This window comes from Hemicordylus capensis, chromosome 5, assembly GCF_027244095.1.
Source record: "Hemicordylus capensis ecotype Gifberg chromosome 5, rHemCap1.1.pri, whole genome shotgun sequence".
Taxonomy (NCBI): domain Eukaryota; kingdom Metazoa; phylum Chordata; class Lepidosauria; order Squamata; family Cordylidae; genus Hemicordylus; species Hemicordylus capensis.
Genome location: NC_069661.1, coordinates 3,933,999 through 3,955,698, shown reverse-complemented (window position 1 = coordinate 3,955,698; position 21,700 = coordinate 3,933,999). Strand labels below are relative to the sequence as shown.

At 50.7% G+C, this 21,700-nt stretch overlaps 1 protein-coding gene across 1 annotated transcript; it reads left to right on the top strand.

Annotated features, from left to right (window-relative positions):
- Window positions 1-552: 552 nt before the first annotated feature.
- On the top strand, window positions 553-1,752 carry LOC128326395 (G-protein coupled receptor 151-like). The gene has a single exon (XM_053253135.1). It carries the CDS (start codon window positions 553-555, stop codon window positions 1,750-1,752), a length of 1,200 nt encoding a protein of 399 aa, XP_053109110.1.
- The last annotated feature ends 19,948 nt before the right edge of the window (window positions 1,753-21,700 follow it).

The following is a 21,700-nucleotide window of genomic DNA, read 5'->3' as shown; positions in this document are numbered from 1 at the left end:
TCCTCTCTCTGGGATCCCTCCCTCCTTACGCACACCCCAGTCACTAAAAGGCGGAGAAGGGAGAGACGGAGATCCTTGGCTGAGCCGTGCCCAAGGGGGGGGGGGGTAGCGCCGGCTGCCACCTGCGGGGTCTCCTGCCCGCCGGCCCCTCATCTCAGCGCCTTCCTGCCCCGCCGCGCGACATAGCGCAGGTTTCTGCTGCCGCCCGCAGACGGAGGGCGGCTCCAACCCCGGAGCGAGCAGAACCGCAGCAGCTGAGCCGAGAGCCAGCCCCGAAGTGAGCCGGCGGGTCAGGAACTCTCTGGCTGGCCTCCTGCGGAAGGCGCCGCGGAGGACTTCTCCGCCACCCCCGCGCCATCTCCGCCCACTCGCTCGCCCGAGAAAGAGAGAGGCGCGCGGGGGTGGGGGCTGCTGGCAAGCAAAGCTCGCTCCGCCCGCCCAGCACCACCAGCCGCCGGTCCACCCAGCCCAAGAAGCAGCCTCCCCAGCTGGCTGTCGCGGCGCCCAGCTCGCCACTGCCCGGAGCCGGCCGCGGAAGGGCATTTCAGGACCATGAACCGCTCCGCGCCCGCCGTCTCCGCCGGAGGAGCCCCGACGTGGTGGGCCGCCCAAGGCGGCGCGGAGGTCACGGTGGTGCTGCCCCTGGTCCTGGCCGGGCTCTGCACGGCGGGCTTGGCCGGGAACCTGCTCCTCCTGCTGCTGCTGGCCCACCAGCTCCGCCGAGGGAAGAGCTCGCCCGCCCACGCCTGGCTCCTCAACCTGTGCGCGGCGGACCTGGGGCTGGCGCTCTACGGCGTCCCCGCGCGCATCGCCGCCTACGCCCGGCGCTCGTGGGTCCTGGGGCGCTTCGTCTGCAAGACCTCGGACTGGCTCCTGCAGGGCTGCCTGGTGGCCAAGAGCCTGAGCTGGGCGGCGGTGGCGCACGCCCGCTACCGGTCCGCGCTCTCCTCCGCCTCCTGCAAGTGCCCCGGCTGGAGCTGGCGGCGCCGGGCGGGGCTGCTGGGCGCGGCGTGGCTGGCGGCCTTGCTGCTGCCCCTGCCGCAGCTGCTCTTCGCCGAGGTGGCGCCCGCCGCCCGCAGCGGGAGCCTCGCCTGCCTCTTCCAGGCGCCGGGCCACGCCGCCACCTTCATGGACATCTTCAGCAAGGTCTACCCCGTGGTGGCCTCGCTGGTGCCCGCTGGCTTCACCTGCTCCTGCTACTGGCGGGCGCTCCGCCTCCGGGCGGCCAGGAAGAAGAACCGCTTGGCCCGGCCCGGCGCGGGCGGCGGCCCCCCCAGCCAGAAGGCCACCTGGGCGCTTCTCTGCCTCAGCATCCTCTTCCACGCCATGTGGCTGCCCCAGTGGGTGCTGTGGCTGTGGGAGAGGCACCGCCGCCCCTCGGGGCAGAGCCCCGCGCCGCCCGCAGCCCTGGCAGTGGTGGCCGAACTCCTGCTCTTCCTGAACAGCGCGCTCAGCCCCGGCGTCTTCATGGCCACCTCGGGAGAGTTCCGGGAAGGGCTGCGGAGCCTCTGGACGGCGCTCAGCTGCAGGAAAGAGGCGGCGGCGGCGGCGGAGGAGGAGGGACCTCCTCGAGCGGGGCCCAGCAGGGCAGCCGCCGGGGAGAACCCCCAGCCCCTACGAGACCTCAGCCCCGAGGTGGTGGCGGCGGCGGGGGCTGAGAAGGTTCTGCCCGACGTGGAGCACTTCTGGAAGGACAGGAGGAACACCACGGCCGGGGAGGAGAGCGACCCTGTCCCCTGGGAACACCAGTAGGGCGCGGGGATGGGGAGGCGAGGGGCGGGGAGGGCCGCCTGCTGCTTTCTCCGTGGACTGCCAGCGCGGAGTTGCCAGTTCCTCGGCTGCTTCTCCTCCTCCTCGCCCGAGGATCCCTTTCAGAGACGGTCCCTGCCCCGCTTAGCTTGCTGTGGAGCGTCCGGAAGAGGAAAGGCGCCGCTGAGCCGAGTTACTTCCAAAGCAGAACTTGCCATGCTAAAAGGGAAGGTGTTGTTGCGGAGGGATTGGGACCGTCTCGGCGCCTTCTGCTTCACAGCTGTGCGATGTCAAGCAGCACGTTTACTAGGGAGTAAGTCCCATCAAACTCGACGGGAATTCCTTCCGAGTAAATATGTGGGACTCCACGAAACGGGGTGTGTGTGTGTGTGTTTTAATTGGCCTAATCTGATGCTTTTGCCAGCTCGATCTTTTACCTCCTCCTTTTTATTGGAAGGGGAACGGTCTGGACGACCTGCACTCACTGGCAGAACTGGGACCAGCTTGCAACTCTTTCAAGCTCCTGCGGGTGCTGTGAGGACAAGGGCCGAGGAGGGTTCGTTGGAAAAACCCCCCCCCACTTGGGGACCGTCTTTCCCACCCATCAGCGGCTAATGGCAGCCTCGGGGCCCGTTTTAAATGGGGAACTGTGGCCCTGATCCATATCGCCTCCCTCCTGCTTTTAGGCAAGGGGGGGGGTCCTCCCAGCTTGCGTCTAATGTTGCCCCCGCCAGGGGTCTTTAGGCAAGCAACTTTCTCTGTCTCCTTTTCTCTCACTCATTATTATGGGCATCATCATACTACTGGCTTACTTTATAGGATCGTTGTTGTAAGGCTTGCAGCGCCATAATGTACCTGAAACACGCGTGAACCGAGTGAAGTGGCTCCTTCCCTGCCATCAGTGTATCCCTCCCAGCCTTATGCTCTTGAGAGGGCCTTCTCCCAAACTGAATCATTGCTTAGGTTCTCTACCCTGGAAGGAGACTTACCATGTAATCCACCCGCTCTCCTCAAATATTATGTATGCCCAATGAAAGGGGCGACGGAGGACCATCCAATATGCAGGGATTCTGTAGGAATTACGCCCCACCAAATAGATTTTCTTTGCTTTTCATCTCCACCAGGTGAATATTACTGTGTGAATATCTGTTGCAAAAGGAGTTTTTGAAAATGAGGGTTCTCCAGAGCTTATACATATGGCAGAGGGCTGGGGGAAGTCGTATTATATGGAGGAAAAAAATACTTGCTCTCTTGCAAGTGGCATTGCAAAGTGAGAGAGGGAGAGGGAGGGGAGGAAGACAGGGGAGGGACAGGGAAGATCCAGATGGGGGCCAAGTTCACATTTTCCAAACTAGTCCTTGCCAGCTTTGAACACAGGAACATAGGAAGCTGCCATATACTGAGTCTGACCCTTGGTCCGTCTAGCTCAGTTATTGTCTTAACAGACTGGCAGCAGCTTCTCCAAGGTTGCAGGCAGCAGGAATCTCTCTCAGCCCTATCTTGGAGATGTTGCCAGGGAGGGAACTTGGAGCCTAGATGCTCTTCCCAGAGCGGCTCCAACCCCTGAGGGGAATCTCTTGCATTGCTCACACTTCTAGTCTCCCATTCATATGCAACCAGGGTGAACCCTGCTTAGCTAAGGGGACACGTCATGCTTGCTACCACCAGGCCAGCTCTCCTCTCTGAAAGTGGCACAGAGGGCAGGAAGAAGGGAAGGTTGCCAGTAGCCTCCTCTTCTCTGCGGGTGCTCCTTGCAGAGCTTGTGAGGGTCAGATGGGTCCCACTGAGCTGTTCTGATAGCAGCAGTGTGTGTGTGTGGGGGGGCATCTTCTTGCTTCCTGCTGGTGCCCCCGTAATCTGAGGCATGAGGCCAGCACCTCTTCTTGCCTCAGGAAAGGGCTGCCCCCTCCCATAACTTGGCTCTCGCTGAGACTATAGACTAAAAGCAGTCATCCTCATACTGAAAAATGTTCTTAAGAATGGGGGTCCACTTATTTTGACCTGTGGTTCACTCTCATTTGGCCTCAGGTATTAAAGTCATGTATATTATTCCATTCTAGGTCCAGGTCCACTTTCCCACTGGAAGAGAGAGCCCGCACCTGCACAGTCTAAGGCTTTCCTTTCTAGATCATCTACATCTAAATAAGCAAAACCTGCCATTCATTGCTAGATGGAAAGGCCGTCTCTAACATTTCGTATATCATCAAATCTGGGACTATGAAATATTCCCTGTGGTTTTGAATGGCTTTGAAAATAAACAAGATCAAGACCCATCAGTGTTTTGCCCAAGCCAGTTTAAAAGATGTATCACCATTTATTCCAGCTGAGCACTAACAGTAACACTTTCCATTGCAAGAAAAGCTACACCTTGCAAGACAAACTGTATACCACAGGGATTCTCAAACTTGGGTCCCCAGATGTTGCTGGATCACAACTCCCATGATCCCAGCCATCATGGCCCAAGTCTGAGAACCCCTGGGCTCTGCCATACCAGTTTTGGATAGCCATAATTTACATTTGAAAAAAAGGGTTTGTAGTCATCAATATGGCCTGAGGTGAAAAGGAGCCTGTACTCCACAACAACTGACTCTTCTAGGACCTGGACCCCTTCGATTAAGGGCATGTGTGACATTTTAATCTGTACTTATAGCCTTGGCTGATTAATCTGCCAGTCAGCCTGATCAGACCATGTGGGCCTTTCATTTTTCCTTGTCTGTCTTTTATTATTCTTCCCTTTTATTTTGATTCATTTAGAGCTGGTCTTGTGGTAGCAAGCATGACTTGTCCCCTTAGCTAAGCAGGGTTCACCCTAGATTGCATATGAAAGGGAGACTAGAAGTGTGAGCCCTGGAAGAGATTCCCCTCAGGGGATGGAGCCGCTCTGGGAAGAGCATCTAGGTTCCCAGTTCCCTCCCTGGCAGCATCTCCAAGATAAGGCTGAGAGAGACTCCTGCCTGCAACCTTAGAGAAGCTGCTGCCCATCTGTGTAGACAATACTGAGCTAGATGGACGGATGGACTGACTCAGTATATGGCAGCTTCTTATGTTCCTATGTTTCAAGGCAGATAACAGCAGTGTTTAAAAACAGAACATGTTAAAAATACAAAGAAGGAAGCAGCTGTTTTAAAACAAGTAAAGAAAATCAAATAGGGGGTAAATATTCAAGAGCTGGTTATGCTGTGAATGATGGATGGATGGATGGATTGGTGGATTGATTAAGTGCCATCAAGTTGATGTCTACTCTTAGTGACCACATAGATAGATTCTCTCCAGGACGGTCTGTCTTCAACTTGGCCTTTAAGGTCTCTCAGTGGTACATTCATTGCTGTCATGATCAAGTCCATCCACCTTGCCATTGGTCATCCTCTTCTCTTTCCTTTCACTTGCCCCTGCATTATGGTCTTCTCAAGGGAACTGGGTCTTCGCATAATGTGTCCGGAGTATGATAGTTTGAGCCTGGTCATTTGTGCCTTGAGTGAAAATTCTACATTGATTTGTTCTATGATCTGTTTGTTTGTTTTCCTGGCTGTCCAGGGTCTCCTCAAAAGTCTTCTCCAGCACCAAAATTCAAAAGCGTCAATGCTTTTTCTATCTTGCTTCTTCAAAGTTTTCCAGCCTTCAAATCCATAGAGTGACATGGGGAAAACCATTGTCCAAACAATTCTAATCTTTGTAGGTGTAGACACATCACAGCATCTAAATATCCTTTGCAAGGCCTTCATGGCAACCCTACCAAGTGCTAGTCTGCGGCATATTTCTTGACCTTGAAACCGAACAATTGTTTTGGTGGTTTGGTTTGGGGTTTCTTTGTGGGGTAGGATGTCTGAATGTTCTCATGGCGGGTCCACCAAATGGACCTCCTGAGGCAAGGAGTCCCATAAGCTGGGTACCATGACGAAGCACGTCCCGCCCCCCACCACAAACACACCTATGCACCTCTGATGGATACAGAATATGGCCTCCCACAATGATCTGAACAGAATTATATAGAACAGGGCTTCTCAGCTTCAGCCCTCCTGCTGATGTGTATTTTATTTTATTTTATTTTATTTTATTTTATTTTATTTATATTCAGATGTTGGACTACAGCTCCTATAACCCCTGACTATTGGCCACTGTAGCAAGTGGTGATGGGAACTGTAGTCTGGAGGGCCCAAGTTGTGCTACAGAAGGAGATGGTCCCCGAATCGCTTCACCTCAGCGTACGGACACTGTGTTGACCAGAATCCTCCAGAGGCTGAGAGGCAGGGGCTTCCTGAGAGCCAATCCTGTTCCACCACCCGCTATATACTCCCAAGGTCTGCTGAAGCTACTAGACTTTTATCCTCACAACAACCCTGTGAGGTAGGTTAGGCTGAGAGGTGGTATGACTGGCCCCAGGTAATCCAGTGAGTTCCATGGCAGGCAGAGTTTACTGAGCGACAGTGACGTGCCATTGAATTCAGTGTGCACGTCCCCCAAATCCTGTGCTTTTCCTTCTTTCGCCGGCTGCCCTTATGCACATCTCCACAGGACTGTAAGGAGCTTATAGGAATGGCTCAAGAGAGGGTCTCATTTGCCCAGCAGCAGCAACGACCTTCTAATTTGCTGTGGAGGCCTGTTGAATTCTACCACCCAGGGGCTGGATAGACCCCCTTTGCTCCTGTGCAACACATGCAGCAGCCCACTGAATGGTATATAAGAACATAAGAATGGCCCTGCTGGATCAGGCCCAAAGAAGCCCATTCTAGTCCAGTGGCCCACCAGATGCCTCTGGGGAGCCCACAGGCAGGAGTTGAGGGCATGCCCAAGTGGATCAGAGCCTGCTTTCCATGCAGAAGTTCCCAGGTTCAGTCCCTGACACCTGCCGGCAGGACTAGGAAAGACTCCTGAGAAGCTCACTGCTGCCAGTCCGTGCAGACAATACTGAGCTAAATGGACCAACAGTCTGACTCAGGATGTCCAACAGGAGGATCCCTCGTTCAGTGGCAGAGCACGTCTTGCTTTGCATTCTGAAGGTAGATCTGCAGCAGCTCCAGGTGGAGATCAGCCTGCTGCCTGTCAGAGTAGCTCATACTAAGTCAAATGGACCAAGGGTCTGACTCGGGAGAAGGCGGCTTCATGTCTCCACATGCATATTCTTGGCAGGTGCACACAGTATGCCACAATCTCCCTCTTGTCTTATTTGCGGCATATTGTGGCTGGCTGCTTGCAGCAGATTGTGGGTTCCCACACAGCCCTCTCCAGCTTACACAGAGGGCTGGTCCAGACAGAGTGTTGCTGTTTCCTCCCATGAATATAAGGAGAACATGAGAAGCCCAAAGGTCCATCTGGGCCAGGATCCTGCTTCCAACAGCGGCCAGCCAGATATTTCCAAGCAAGACATGAAAGCAAAAGCACACACCCCCCGCCCGCCCAAGTGTCTATCTCCCACACTTGGTCTTGAGAGGTATACTGCTTCTCAGCATGGAGGGTCTATATAGCTAATAGCCACAGTCAGATCTATCCTCTGTGCATTTGTCTCATCTTTTTAAAAGCATTACTGAGGAGTCATCTCAGCCATCTAAAGCTCATGTCTGTCACCATATCTTGTGGCAATCCAACAGGCAAAGTACAGATGGTGTGAACAGATACTTTCTTACATCTCTTCCAGTTCTAACTCAATCAGCTTGGTGGTGTGACCCTAAGTTCTGGTACTTGGTGAGAGAGAGTAAAAGGTTTCTCTGTCCACAAGGCCAGCTCTGTAGAGGAGAGCTGGTCTTGTGGTAGCAAGCATGACTTGTCCCCTTAGCTAAGCAGGGAATACCCTGGTTGCATTTAAATGGGAGACTAGAAGTGTGAGCACTGTCAGATATTCCCCTCAGGGGACGGAGGCACTCTGGGAAGAGCATCTAGGTTCCAGGTTCCCTCCCTGGCAGCAACTCCAAGATAGGGCTGAGAGAGATTCCTGCCTGCAACCTTGGAGAAGCCGCTGCCTGCCTGTGAAGACAATACTGAGCTAGATGGACTGTTCTCATGGGCTGTTCTTATGGACCTATGGCCTGGCTCAGTATATGGCAGCTTCCTATGTTCCTCCACAATATTCCTAATTTTATAAACCATTAATATGCCCTCCCTTGTGACTAATTTTCTCACACAAAATCATAAGTAGCTGAGGGAAAATCCAAAAGCCACAACAGGAAATTTTTCACACACTTTTTTGTTAGTTTGCATCTCCTTCGGAATGGAGGGGGTGCGTTCGCATTTCGGCCAAATTTACCCCGAAGTCCCTGCAAGCTATTGGGGAGCACTTCACACGTGTTTCAGGTTTTTCATTGCATGTTAGCGTGTAGACCGATTTGTGTCCGGGGTAAAAACAACAACACTTTTTGCATTGGTTTTGGGGGGGAAACTTCAAACTCACAGTAAACATGCCGTAAAGCCTGCTGTCTGAAAATGCTCCAGGACAATATATTTATTAGAACCAACAAAAATGATACAACATTTCATAGAATTTTAGTTGGAGGGGAGAAGTTGGAGTGGAGAAGAGGAAAAGGCAGACATGATGTTGAAAAAAGCCCAAAGCCTGCAGTTTGCAATAGTTTTAAGAGTGATGGGAAGACTCAGATAAGACTCCAGAGCCAAAAGAGGGACCCTAACTGGAGGAAGATGATCTTCTATGAGCTAAAGATGGACACGAATGTTTGTAGGGTTACGTGCCTGTAAAGTCCTAATATGAGTTTATGACCCCAACTGGCTTCTGTTGATGCTTGGCCTCCCCCAGTTCTGCCCAGAGGCATTCTTCCCCCTGGACTTTGGGGCCAAAGTCCAGAGCCTCCTCCACACACCCTGGGGGCCCCCAGACCCCATTATGGCTGGGGTGACAGGAGTTGAAGGCCAACAATATCTGGGCACCCAAAGCTGAGAGCCTCTACCTTACATGGTTTGTAAAGGAGAGCTGGTCTTCTGGTAAAGGTAAAGGTAAAGGTAAAGTGTACTGTCAAGTCGGTGTCAACTCCTGGTGACCACAGAGCGCTGTGGTCGTCTTTCGCAGAATACAGGAGGGGTTGACCATTGCCTCCTCCCACACAATATGAGCTGATGCCTTTCAGCACCTTCCTATATCGCTGCTGCCCTATACAGATGTTCCCCATAGTCTCTGGGAAACATGCCAGCAAGGATTCGAACCGGCAACATCTGGCTTGATAGTCAAGTCATTTCCCTGCTGCACCATTAGGTGGCAGCAAGCATGAATTGTCCACTTGCTAAGGAGGGTACACCCTGGCTTGCATTTGAATGGGAGACTACATGTGAGCACTGGAAAATATTCCCCTTAGGGGATGGGGCTGCTCTAAGAAGAGCACCTGCATGCTTGTATGCAGAAGGTTCCAAGTTCCCTCCCTGGCAGCATCTCCAAGATAGGGCTGAGAGAGACTCTGGCCTGAAACGTTGGAGAAGCTGCTGCCAGTCTATGTAGTCAGTAGTGAGCTAGATGGACCAAAGGCCTGACTCCGTACAAGGCAGCTTCTTCTGTTCCTATGGAAAACAAAATGATATAGACACAGAAATGAAAGAATCTGCAGAGCATGCTTGAAGCGGACACACCTCCCCGAGGAGGCTGTGCCATCGTCTGGGCACCACAGCTGAACAGTCTCTCCCTCCCTCCCCTGCCACCACCATTATCAGTCATGCCTGCGTTGCCAAAGGAAGAACAAAAAGGGTCTCCAAAACAAAGTGAAATTCTTGAGCAGGTCTCTATGCAAACTGCAGGGGCCCTTCCCGTGAGCCCCAGCGCCCCTCCCCAGAATCTGGCTAGCTGCTGCTGGAACCGAATGCTGGGTGCAATGGCCCTTTGGTCTAATCCAGCAAGGGAATTGTTATGTCCGATTCCAGAAAAGGATAATCAGTACAGGCTTTATGAGCCCATGAAAACAAAGGAGCACCTTGATTTTTATTTTTATTTTATTTTTGGCCTTTGTTGTTTCCAGGCAAACAATCCCATCATCCCCTCTCCTCTCCTGCCCAGCTGCAGTCTAAGGCTGGCTTTTTGGTCTGGGAGCTGAAAAGAAGAAGAAGAAGGGGGGAAACCCTTCAACAATAAACTAATATTGAATAAAGCTTTGCAATCTTTTAAGCTCTTCTGATAATTTGTCCTTGGTCACATGAGATCTGAGGAGAATGTCAGTCAGCTTTGTTGGGTCTTTTTGTTTTGCTTAAATGCTGTCAGAATCCATAATAATGCCAGGGAATTAAACGAAGCCTTCTCCACAAATACCTCCAAGCTATTTATAGAGGGAAGCGATGTTAAGCACACTGATCCGATGGGGAAAGTGAAGACCTGTTGCTCTCATACACGGCTATGGAAGAAGCAAAGAAAGGTACTCGGACAGGAACTGGAGGAGGAAAGGCTGAAGGAAGTGGCTTTATTTTGCCTGCAGACAACAGAACTGGGTGGACGGGAAGCATGTTAGTAGCTGGCAAATAGGTAAAAGGCTGTCAGTGGAGAAGTGGATCCGTTTATTCACCCAGACCACCAGCAAACCATTGAGCTGAAGCTGTCATGCAGGTTAGAATTACAAACAGAGCCTCTCTGATTTCCACTATAGCAAAGCTTCTGAAACTTGGCTTCTGGACTACAACTCCCAGTCCCAAGGGCTTTTGGCAATGTGGTTGCAGATGAACTCAGTCCATTTAGCTCAATACTCTGTCCAAGGTTTAAGACAGGGGGTCTTTCACAGTCTGGGTCCAATCTTCCATCCTGCCTCCCATGTCTCTCATTTTGCCATGCTCCTGCACCCAATGGGGCTTGTGCAAGAGAACAAGGGAGGAGAGCTGGTCCTGTGGGAGCAAGCATGAATTGTCCCCTTTGCTAAGCAGGGCCCAAACTGGTTTGCATTTGAAGGGGAGACCATGTGTGAGCACTGTGAGATATTCTCCTTGAGAAGAGCACCTGCCTGCTTGCATGCAGAAGGTTCCAAGTGCCTTCCCTGGCAGCATCTCCAAGATAGGGCTGAGAGAAGAGGCCTATAGCCTTGGAGAAGCCGCTGCCAGTCTGGGTATATAATGCTACGCCAGATGGACCGATGGTCTGACTCGTTAGAAGGCAGCTTCCTATGTTCCAGATGGAAAAGGACATATTCAGGAGTGGGCCTCATTTAATGCACTGTCAGCTTAACTAAGGCGCTCTTGCCCATGTGCCTGCTAATTATCTTAAGTCCCCCCACCTCACTCCCTCTTTCATCATGGCAGTTATAATACATCCCATTATATTTTTGTTAAGGCAAATGCTTTGCCAGTCAAAAGCTCTGAGCTTCACACGCTTCACTGGAGGCAGAACATGCGGTAAGAGGCCCAGGGGAAGGGCTCCGAACAGTTTTGCAATTCTCAAAGGCCTGTCTGTCTCCAGGGACGCGTCTGAGGTTTGCCATCTACAGCCCCGCGCCCTGTGATCTGTCTCTAATTGTCTCTCTGCCGCTGTGAAGCAGAGCCGGAAAAGTTCTGAATCTGCTTGTTAATCCACTCTTTCCAGAAAGCCCAGAAGTTACAGCATGAGAGGCAGAGGAAGCAGAAATGTGAGCAGGAGCAACACTGCAATAGACAGGTCTAGCTGCTGTCATAAGTGGCCTGATGAGCGAAAGGGAGGACGACCCATTATATAGGCTCCAGCTCTTCCCCCCACGCAGTGATCATCTTCCACCCCCACTGTTGAATCATACACGCAGGCTGCAATCCTAATCAGGACTACCTGAAATCTACCCCATCAAAATCGATAGAAGCATTTCTGGGGATTTATGTGAAATGCATCATTCTTTCTCTTTCAGAAACGTAACATGGGATACAGCTCCCTCTCCCACCTCCAGAAATGCACCTTGCCCTTTCTGCCCCCCTCCCGCCCCCCAGTATAATTTTTCTGGGGCAGACACTGCAAGTCATCCCTGCAAAGCTACTTGTGACGTGAGGAATCCCTTCCTGTAGCCCCCCACTGCAGAGAGCTGGTTTCAAGAGCTGAAGGCTGCATTTTGCACTGTGAATGGATGCAAAACCCTGCAATGCAAATGGGGGGCTGGTGAAGCTGAGGACGACAAGACGAACTCATGCAGGGGCCTTTGGCCTTTTGGAAGGAACTGGGCTTTTCAGTGGGCATCCCCTGTCATTCATTTTAGTACATTCTCTAGAACATCTACTTTGCAAACAGAAAGTTCCCACTTCCCGCCCTGGAAGCATCTCCAAGACAGGGCTGAGAGAGACTCCTGCCTGCAACCTTGGAGAAGCCGCTGCCACCAGGGGCGGAGCTATAATTGGGTGAACGGGTTCAAAGAACCCGGGCCGTGCCCAATCAGGAGCCGCCATTCGCGGCCCTGACACGCCCCCCGCGTCTGACGTCAGACGCGGGGGCGGTAGTTTAGCTCCTGAGCGGGGGCTGCGTCTTGACTTCAGACGCAGGGGGTGGGGCTATCGGGGCACCCACTGCGGCTGCACATGGGCCGCCGGCGGGCTAGCTAAGCCCCTGGCTGCCACTCTGTGTAGACAATACTGAGCGAGATGGACCAAGTCTGACTCAGCATATGGCAGCTTCCTATGTTCCTATATTTATATACCATTGCAAATCCATATCTCTGGATGGTTTATGACAAACACAAGGCAAATTAAAGCAGAAATTAAAGTACCAAAACAGTTTAGAACCACGATGCAAGTTAAAAGCTTGGCTGGACAAATGCGTCTTGAGCAGGGGTGTAACAAGGCTGGAGTGGGCCAGAGACAAAATGTTAAAATGGGCCCCTTGCTGATACACACACACTCAGTTCACATGTGACTTGCCTCTAGGGGGCCCCTCGAGGCGTGGGGGCCCCCAGGCAGCCGCCTCCCCTTGCCTAATAGAAGTTACGCCCCTGGTCTTGAGGGTCTTTTTAAAAGCTGTCAGAGATGGGGCAGCTCTTTTTTGGGCAGGGAGCACATTCCAGAGCTTCAGGGCAGCAACAGAGAATGCTGATTGGTCCCTGCACAGCCACCAGATGAGTTGGTGGCAACTGCAGATGGACCTCCCTGGATGATCTCAGTTGGTGGCTGGCCTCAAAGTGAAGAAGAAGTTCTTTTAAACAACATTCTTCTGCAACAGTTCTGTCAAATTCCCAGTTCAGAGGATTCCCTCCCACTCTCTCTAAATGTCATGGTATGTGTCTGTGTGCGCAGACAAGGAAAACCCACAGGTGTGACATGTAGTGGTGTATGCTTTGACCCGCATGAATTACACTTGCATGCCATTGTGCCTTTCTGAATTTTCCTTTTTAAAAAAACCCTACAGAGTGGCTTATGGCTTTTGAACACACAGGTCCCAGCTAGCTATTGAGAGGCAGTTGTTAAGAGCAGAACAAGCCAACTGCATTTAGGACTGTGGCATTCCTCAAGTGGACAGAGCACCTTTAACAATTCCATGGGAAGCAGGCATCCAACTGGTAAAGCTTTCCCTATCATTGCATCACCAAGCTAGAAAAAGATTCACCTGTTGGTTTCTTCCTGTTTTGCAGCTGACAGGTGTAGAGATTCAGACCATTAAAAAGTCAGTGTCAGCCCAAGCAGCATTTATTTAATGATAGTCTCAAAAGTTAACCCTGTTTTGAAAATGTGCAAAACCCCCACTTCCTTTCAGCTTCGGCAACAACTTTTCATTTTTAGTGAATATGCCAAGAAAGGTACACTTGCTTCAGATCATCTGGGAAGCTCACACCCCGTATTCTCTAGCCTCAGCAGTGTTGCCTTCTAGGGATCATGTAGAGACAAGCTGAGGCTCTTTCCCAAATGGCACTTAAATCTGTTTTTGCATTCCCCCCATCCTCTGTAATGCAGTCATAAAGCCTCCATCAGCTAGAATGAGCATCCCACTTTGAAACCAATTTCTTTCTGATTTCTCCTCCCTCCTTTTATAACACTCACATGACTCATTGGTGTTTTCCAGACTACAAGATTTGTGACAGTTAAAGTGTTGCAAAGTGTGATGGTATGAGGCAGTGTCTTGAAACCGCGAGTACAGCATTTCTTGATGCATATTTCAATACATTGTGACAGGGTTTTGGCCGTTCATATTGCCCACCATGGCAGCAGGTTTTCCAGGCAGGGGGTGCCCATATTCTACCTGAATTGCAATCACTGCCCCCTCCTCCTCCTCTATTTTGGGCCAATGGGGATCGCAGAGGAGATGGGGAACCACTGATGCAATGGACTCTTTTTTAAAAAAGAAATATCTGTGCCTCCAAAGCTGCCAATAGGGGGAAGTGTAGGTAGGGCCAAAAGCTGACCATTGCACAAGAAACAGAGCAAATCTATCTATCTATCTATCTATCTATCTATCTATCTATCTATCTATCTATCTATCTTTGTGGCTTTACATATCAACAGATTCTTGATCTGCTGAATAAGCCAGCCAATCCATAGGGTACTAGAACAGAAACATAAATGTTTCCGAAAAATAAGTCTGATGAGAAACTAAAGCAAATGTGATTGAAATCAAACGTTTTTACAGTAGTTTTTATTTTGATGTAAACCACAATGAGCCATTTTTGGAAGGGCGGTATATAAATCAATCAATCAATCAATCAATCAATCAATCAATCAATCAAACAAACAATAAATAAATAAATAAATAAATACAGCCAAAAGCAGATGAGAATCGGGTTGCACCTTTGCACAAGAATCCCAGCAGAAAATTAAATTTAAAAAAAATTCATGAAAGGGATGGAAAAATTATTTCTTGAGTGGGACGGGAAGGGATTGAATCATTGCACTGCAATTTGAACCATCCACACCACACCACACCACACCACACCACACCACACCACACTGCAAAGCATAAATGATGGGGCAAGCATCCTACAATGGAAAAATACAGCTACTTTCCTGCAATGTATATACAATGTTATAGAACTACAATGCAGCAATAAAATCCGAAACAAGGCATCAGAAATATGAACAGCACCTCGCTGACAGTGCAGTGACTACAATGTTGAAACATGGGCAATATGGATGGGCACTTAGTGGACATGTTGTGAAATAGTTGCAGCATGTAATCTGGACTAAAAGGCTGCTTTCCAGCATTTGAGAACTTCCCTGCAAAAGGATCATTATCCGCTTCTGGAGTTCACTATGGTGAACTCTGGATATGGTGAGGAAAAGCACTAGAGCAATGGCTGCAGTTTTATCCATTCATAAGACCCATGATAACAGAAATGAAAGAGAACAAAAAGGAACAAAAACTCTGGTAAAAGAAATGCAAAGAGACAATAAGAGAGGTACTGTAAAAAGAGTATTTGAGGAACACTTAGCTAAAAGCATCAAAGGGAATTAAAAAAAACCCCTCATTTAAATACATCAGAAGTAGGAAACCTTCCAGGGAAGCTGTTGGTCTATTAGATGATGACAGAGTGAATGGGATTATATTGCAGAGAAGCTAAATGAGTTCTTTGTATCTGTCTTCATGGCAGATGATACTGAGCATATACCTGAGCCTGAACTGAGCTTTTGAGGGACATAGGCTAAAGAACTGAGTCAGATAGAGGTGACGAGAGATGATGTTCTAAACTATCTGAAAAAAATAAAAATTAATAAATCACCAGGGCCAGATGGCATCCATCCGAGAATCCTTAAAGAACTCAAATGTGAGATTGCCAGCCTCCTTGCAAAAATATATAACTTATCCCTACAATCAGGCTCTGTACTGGAGGATTGGAAAGTATCTAATGTAACACCAATTTTCAAAAAGGGATCCAGGGGGGACCTGGGAAATTAACATGTCGGTTAGCTTAACGTCTGTTCTAGGCAAATTGATAAAAAGCATTCTCAAGCGTAAAAGTGTTAAGCATATAGAAGAACAGGCCCTGCTGAGGGAGAACCAGCATGGCTTCTGCCAAGGCAAATCTTGCCTCACCGACCTTTGAGAGTGTCAACAGGTTTGTGGATAAAGGTGATCTAGTTGACATAGTATACCTGGACTTTCAAGGAGCTTTTGACAAACCTCCTCATCAAAGACTGTTGAGAAAACTTAGCAGTCATGGGGTAAGAACATAAGAACAGCCCTGCTGGGCCCATCTAGTCCAGCATCCTGTTTCACACAGTGGTCCACCATATGCCACTGGAAACCCACAGGCAGGAGTTGAGGGCATGCCCTCTCTCCTGCTGTTACTCCCCTGCAACTGGTACTTAGAGTTCATATGTGGATTGGTAACTGGTTGAAGGACAGGAAACTTGTTGAAGGTGGGGATATATGGACAGTTTTCTAAATGGAGGGAAGTGGGGTCCCCCAGGGGTCTGTACTGGGATCAGTACTTTTTAATTTATTCATAAATTATCTAGCAGTTGGGGTAAGCAGCAAGGTGGGCAAATTTGCAGATGGCACCAAACTATTTAGGGTAGTGAAATCCACAACAGATTGTGAGGAGCTTCAAAAGGATCTTTCCAAACTGGGGGAGTGGCTGCCAAAATGGTAAATGTGGTACAATGTTAACAAGTGTGAAGTGATGCATATTGGGGCAAGAAAACCCAACTTCACACATATGCTGATGGGATCTGAGCTGTTGGTGACTGACCAGGAGAAAGATCTTGGGGTCGTGGTGGGCAGCTCGACTCTGTGCATGGCAGCTGTGAAAAAGGCCAATTCCATGCTAGGGATCATTAGGAAGGGAATTGAAAATAAGAATGCTAGTATTATAATGCCCTTATACAAAACTATGGTGCGGCCACATTTGGAGTACTGCGCACAGTTCTGATCACCACATCCTAAGGAGGACATTGCAGAACTAGAAAAGGTGCAGAAGAGGGCAACCAAGATGAAGAGGGGCCTAGAGCACCTTCCTTATGAGCCAAGGCTATGACTCTTAGGACTTCTTAGTTTAGAAAAAAAGATGAGTGAGGGGTGACATGATAGAGGTCTATAAGAGCATGCATGGAGTGGAGAAAGTCAATAGAGAGACATTCTTCTCCCTCTCACATAACACTAGAACCAGGGGTCATCCCATGAAATGGATGGCCAAGAAATTTAGGACCGACAAAAGGAGGTACTTTTTCACACAATGCATAATTAATCAATGGGCAAGATGTGGTGACACACAACAGCCCTGATGGCTTTAAGAGAGGTTTAGATAAATTCATGGAGGGCAGGTCTATCAATGGCTACTAGTCTGGTGGCTATAAGCCACCTCCAGCCTCAGAGGCATGAAGCCTCTCAATACCAATTACAGGGGAGCAACAGCAGGAGAGAGGGCATGCCCTCTACTCCTGCCTGTAGGCTTCTCAGGGGCATTTACTGGGTCACTGTGTGAAACAGGATGCTGTACTAGATGTGCCTTGGGCCTGACCCAGCAGGGCTGTTGTTATGTTCTTATGGTAGCTGACTGGAGCCTCTGTGTTCAGAGACAGTCTACCCTTGAGCACCAGATGTTAGTGACGAACCACATGGGAGGGTCTTCAAGTCTTACTTCTGAGCTTTCAGGGGCATCAGCTTGGCTGGGGCTGGAAGCTGGGCTAGAAAGACCTTTCGTCCGACCCAGCAGGGCAATTCTTACAGTCTTAGGAGTCATCAAGCAGGCATGGAGCCCAAAGGGAACGCTCTGGTAAAGTGCAATTGGAGCCAGGAGGAAAATACTCTAGGTGCAGGGTACAACAGGTGGGGGCTCATCTGCCTGCAGAAGAGGCAAGAGGAGGGTGTGAAGGAGCCGTGGCGTTTACAGCCCTTTCTGGCAACAAAAAGCCTCCAATAGGCTGAAGGGAGCAGCTGTAACCCATCACGGGGGGTATGGGGGGAAATCTGCAGTGCAATTGTCCGAAAAGCAACCTACAAATTATAACCACAGGATTTGAGAAGGTCTTTGTCTTATTTCTGTGCAACCTTTCAGTTGGGCTGTGCAGATGCTACCGTTGCCGATTGCCATGCCTATAGCCAGCTGCTGACAGCAAAGTGCAAGAACATTCCCTCAGAGTTCAACATTCCCTGAGGCTGCACTGGGAAGGAAGGAGGCCCATGCAATGCAAGAGGGCAGATACCTGAGGGTCCCCTCACTGGGGTTTCGCTCTGGTTTGGCTTGAGGAGAGAGCGAGCGAGAGAGAGAGCGATTCTCTGTCATGGTTCAAAATGGCTAAGCTACTGTTTCTTCCTGCACAGGGACACACACCTGCCACCCCCTCCTCTTCACTGAAGCATGCCACCTCCTCCCCCAAACTCAGACGGGCTTCTCATTCAAGTACAAGAAAGAGATTGATAACTGTCTCCCAATTATTAGCTCCCATCAGCCAATCATTCTGCGCTGGTTTAAGAGAGGAGAGCTGGTCTTGTGGCAGCAAGCATTAACTTTGCTAAGCATTAACTTTGCTCTTTGCTAAGCAAGGTCCACCCTGGTTTGCATTTGAATGGGAGACTCCATGTGTGAGCACTGTCAGACATTCCTCTCAAGGGATGAGGCCACTCTGGGAAAAACACCTGCATGCTTGCATTCAGAAGAGTCCTCCAAGTTCCCTCCCTGGCGGCATTTCCAGATAGGGCTGGGAGAGACATGTAACCTTGGAGAAGCTGCTGCCAGTCTGTGTAGACAATACTGAGCTAAATGAACCAATGGTCTGACTCGGTATATGGCAGCTTCCTGTGTCCCTAAGAATCAGCCAGAGCAATGCAAGCATGCATAACCTGTGAATATTGGGCTTCCTTCAGCAAAGGCACCTCCTGCTGCATAAAGGAAGGCTCAAATCAGGGCAGGAGCTGGAGGTCTTGGGGGCTTTGGCTCACTGGAGACGCCTTTCGCAGTGGTACCCTTGTTGGGAAACGTGCTGCAGGGAGCCCAGGGCAGGCAGCCTCTGCTCTGCTTGAACAGGCCTGTCTAGGGAGCTGAGAAAGTTGCACCTTGCATGGCCCTCGTCCAAGATGGTCCAGTTCCCCACGACCGGGTGGTCACTATGAGCCACGAGGCAAAGTCCAAAGGGTGTGTAGAGCTGCCATGTGGCTCCAGTTGGCACATGAAGCATGCTTTGGAATGGACAGAGGAAGGGGCACAGGGAGAGGTGGGTGGGGAAGAAACACGAGGCCCCTACTTTGCTTTCACACGTGGCCTAGGAAACCTGGCATTTCTTGTACTTGTTGTTGATGCAAGAAACATTTCCTGGAAGCACGGGGACATTATGGAAGGATGTGCTTGGCCCCCCAACAACTGCTGTACGGAATGCTTACTTACTGCCTTGGAACAGGGAAGTTCTAAACGAGCCACCCTGACTTCTCCTGGGTCAGACATGTGGTCCCTCAAGCACAGCATTGTTGTCTATGCTGACTGGCAGTGCCACTCCAGGGTATCTGGAGAGCTGGTCTTATGGAAGCAAGCGTGACTTGTCCCCTTAGCTAAGCAGGGTCCACCCTGGTTTGCATTTGAATGGGAGACTAGAAGTGTGAGCACTGACAGATATTCCCCCTATGTTCAATACTCCCCCTCTGCCCTCTGCCCTCTCCCTCCCCAGCATGTGCACTGGCAGTGCATCACACCCCACTCATATAGCTCTATCCTTCCATTGGCTGGGCTTCTGACCAATGGAAGGAGGAGACCAGCCGGCCACGGAGGGATCTGGCCAGGGGAGCTCAGCAGCTCTTCCAGATGCTCCGTAGCTCCTGATGCAGGGCGCAAGGAATTCTTTGAAACTGTCTGCAATATTACAGCTCTGCCCTCATTAGAACTCCCATCATTCCCAGCCACCATGGCCAAAAGTGATGGGAGTTATAGTCCAACCAAGGACCCAAGGCTGAGGACCCCGCTTTAAACCCTTTTGTCCTAAGCTAATGGACATCGCTACATCTTACGATAGTGTAAGAACCCAAGATCAGACCAATGGCCTGTTGTGGTGGTGGTGGTGGTGGTTGTGGTTGTTGTGTTGAGCCTCCTGTATCCTACGGCACCAGGCATCAGTTTTTATAAGCCTGGATCTTTGCCCTGTAAATGGACAGAAATGGACATATTCCTGCCTTCTGTTACAGCCAATCTTGGCAGCTGCTGGCATCTAATTTCCATTCACCATGTAGCTTTTCTCCCAAAGGGTGTTTCTCCTTCAGTCAAAGAAGGGTTTTCCGCCCCTGAATGCTCGCCGGTTCCTTCTCTGCGGTGCAGCTTGACTCGGAGCATGCACACGGAGACACGCAAACGCAGTCCGGCCTGGAAGCTGTTGCCAGGACTGCTTGCTGAAGGGCTCAACAAGTGTCTGGCTACAGCAAGGCCGTCTCCCATGACTGAGCACGCTTTGCACGGTTGGGAAGGGCCCCGTGGTAAGAGGAGGGAGAGCCTGACCAGCTGCAGACTCAGGGCTGTGCCAAGGGCTGAACCTAGAAAGCCAGCAGGCGTCCGTCAGCAACAGGGCCAGCAAAAAAGGACCCTTCCCCCAAACAGGGCCAAGGCCAATGTTCCCTGTAACAGGGATTCCCAGATGCCATAGACTACAACTCTCATCACCCCCCCCAGCCACAATGACTAAGGTGATGATGGGAGTTGTAGTCAACGACACCTGGGAATCCCTGGTAGAGGGAGCACTGGTCAAAGCTCAAGGCAAATGTGCAGGATCCAGTCCCAAGGGAGGAGACAGCCGTGTTATACCTCTGAAGAGCAGTTCCTGGAATGCAGCAGGGGGAGAGGTGAGTTGCCTGCATCTCCTGCTTGTGAGCTTCCTGAAGCCATCTGGTGGTTAGCCCCTGAGGGAAGCAGGGGTGACCCAAGGCATCGCCGTGGCACTTGAGGTGAACAGCCCAATGCTGCCTTCCAAACAGATCTTTGCAAGCTTTGAAAGTGGCATGAGGGGCGGTGGGGAGGAAGACAAGCGGCCCGCAGCCTCTTCTGGGGCATCTTGCGAGCTTTGCCAGGGGTGTGAGGAGAAGAGGGCAGCCTTCCCTCTCCTCCCCACACTCCTGGCAAAGCTCACAGGGCCAGGCCGGCCTCAAAGAGCTGCTCTACGGGAAGCATCTTTGCTGCCCTGCTGGAACGCCAAAGCTCTGCCACCTGAGGGGACTGTCTCACCTCGCCTCATGGAAGGGCTGCCCCTGGTGGGGGGGGGGGCAGTTTGCTGGACCAGATGGACCTTTGGTCTGCTCCAGCCCTTCTTATGCCCTTATCTGTCACAACAGTTAAGAACTGAACCTCCATGTTCAGAAGCAGCGTCGCTCTGAAGGTCAGACTTTGGGGACAAACAATAGGAGAGGCAGGTGCCTTATCTTGTTTTTTAAAAAAACAACCCACCCATTGCAATAATTAGACGGTATGGTCTATTGACACACAGTGGAGACAAAGTAGAGAGTGAGATCCCCCCCCACCCCCAATACTAGGAACATAGGAAGCTGCTTGATACTGAGTCAGGCCATTGGTCCGTCTAGCTTAGTAGTGTCTTCACAGACTGGCAGCAGCTGTCTGATTTCAGGCAAGAGAGTCTTCCCTGGCCCTTCCTAGAGATGCTGCCAGGGACTGAATCTGGGACCTCCTGCATGCCAAGCAGAAGCTCTCCCGATAAGCTTTGGCCTTCTCGTCCCCTAAGGGGAATATTTCCCAGCAGACAATGCTCACATGTAGTGTTGCCAATAGCAGAATTTTGGGGGTCTGGCCAAAAGGTATCCCTCTCCCTGATCTGGGAAAAGCACCAAGATACAGGCTAACAGCTGGAAGTAAACTCCCAGCCTCTTGGCAGGATCCGGTCATTAGCACAGGCATAGTTTGGAAACCCGCCTCCAGGGCTCAGGCTCAAAGTCTGCAAAAGGGTATTACAGAGAGCTCCACCTTACAGAGTCAGCTGGCTAATTGACCATTACATATCATCTCAGGCAGGAATGCTCCTATTCAGTGATAAGAAACGTGAGTGCTTCAAGCAAGAAATGTGCCATTTCCCCCACGTTAGAATAAATCAATTGACTGGTAAAGATAAGGAGAAAAGCTCACTTGGAAATTGAATGCTTGCCTTTTGCACCTGACTCATGCTTGCTACCACAAGACCAGCTCCC

Excerpts from the sequence above, each read along its gene's own strand:
- LOC128326395 (XM_053253135.1), top strand. The coding sequence starts at position 553 with ATGAACCGCTCCGCGCCCGCCGTCTCCGCCGGAGGAGCCCCGACGTGG.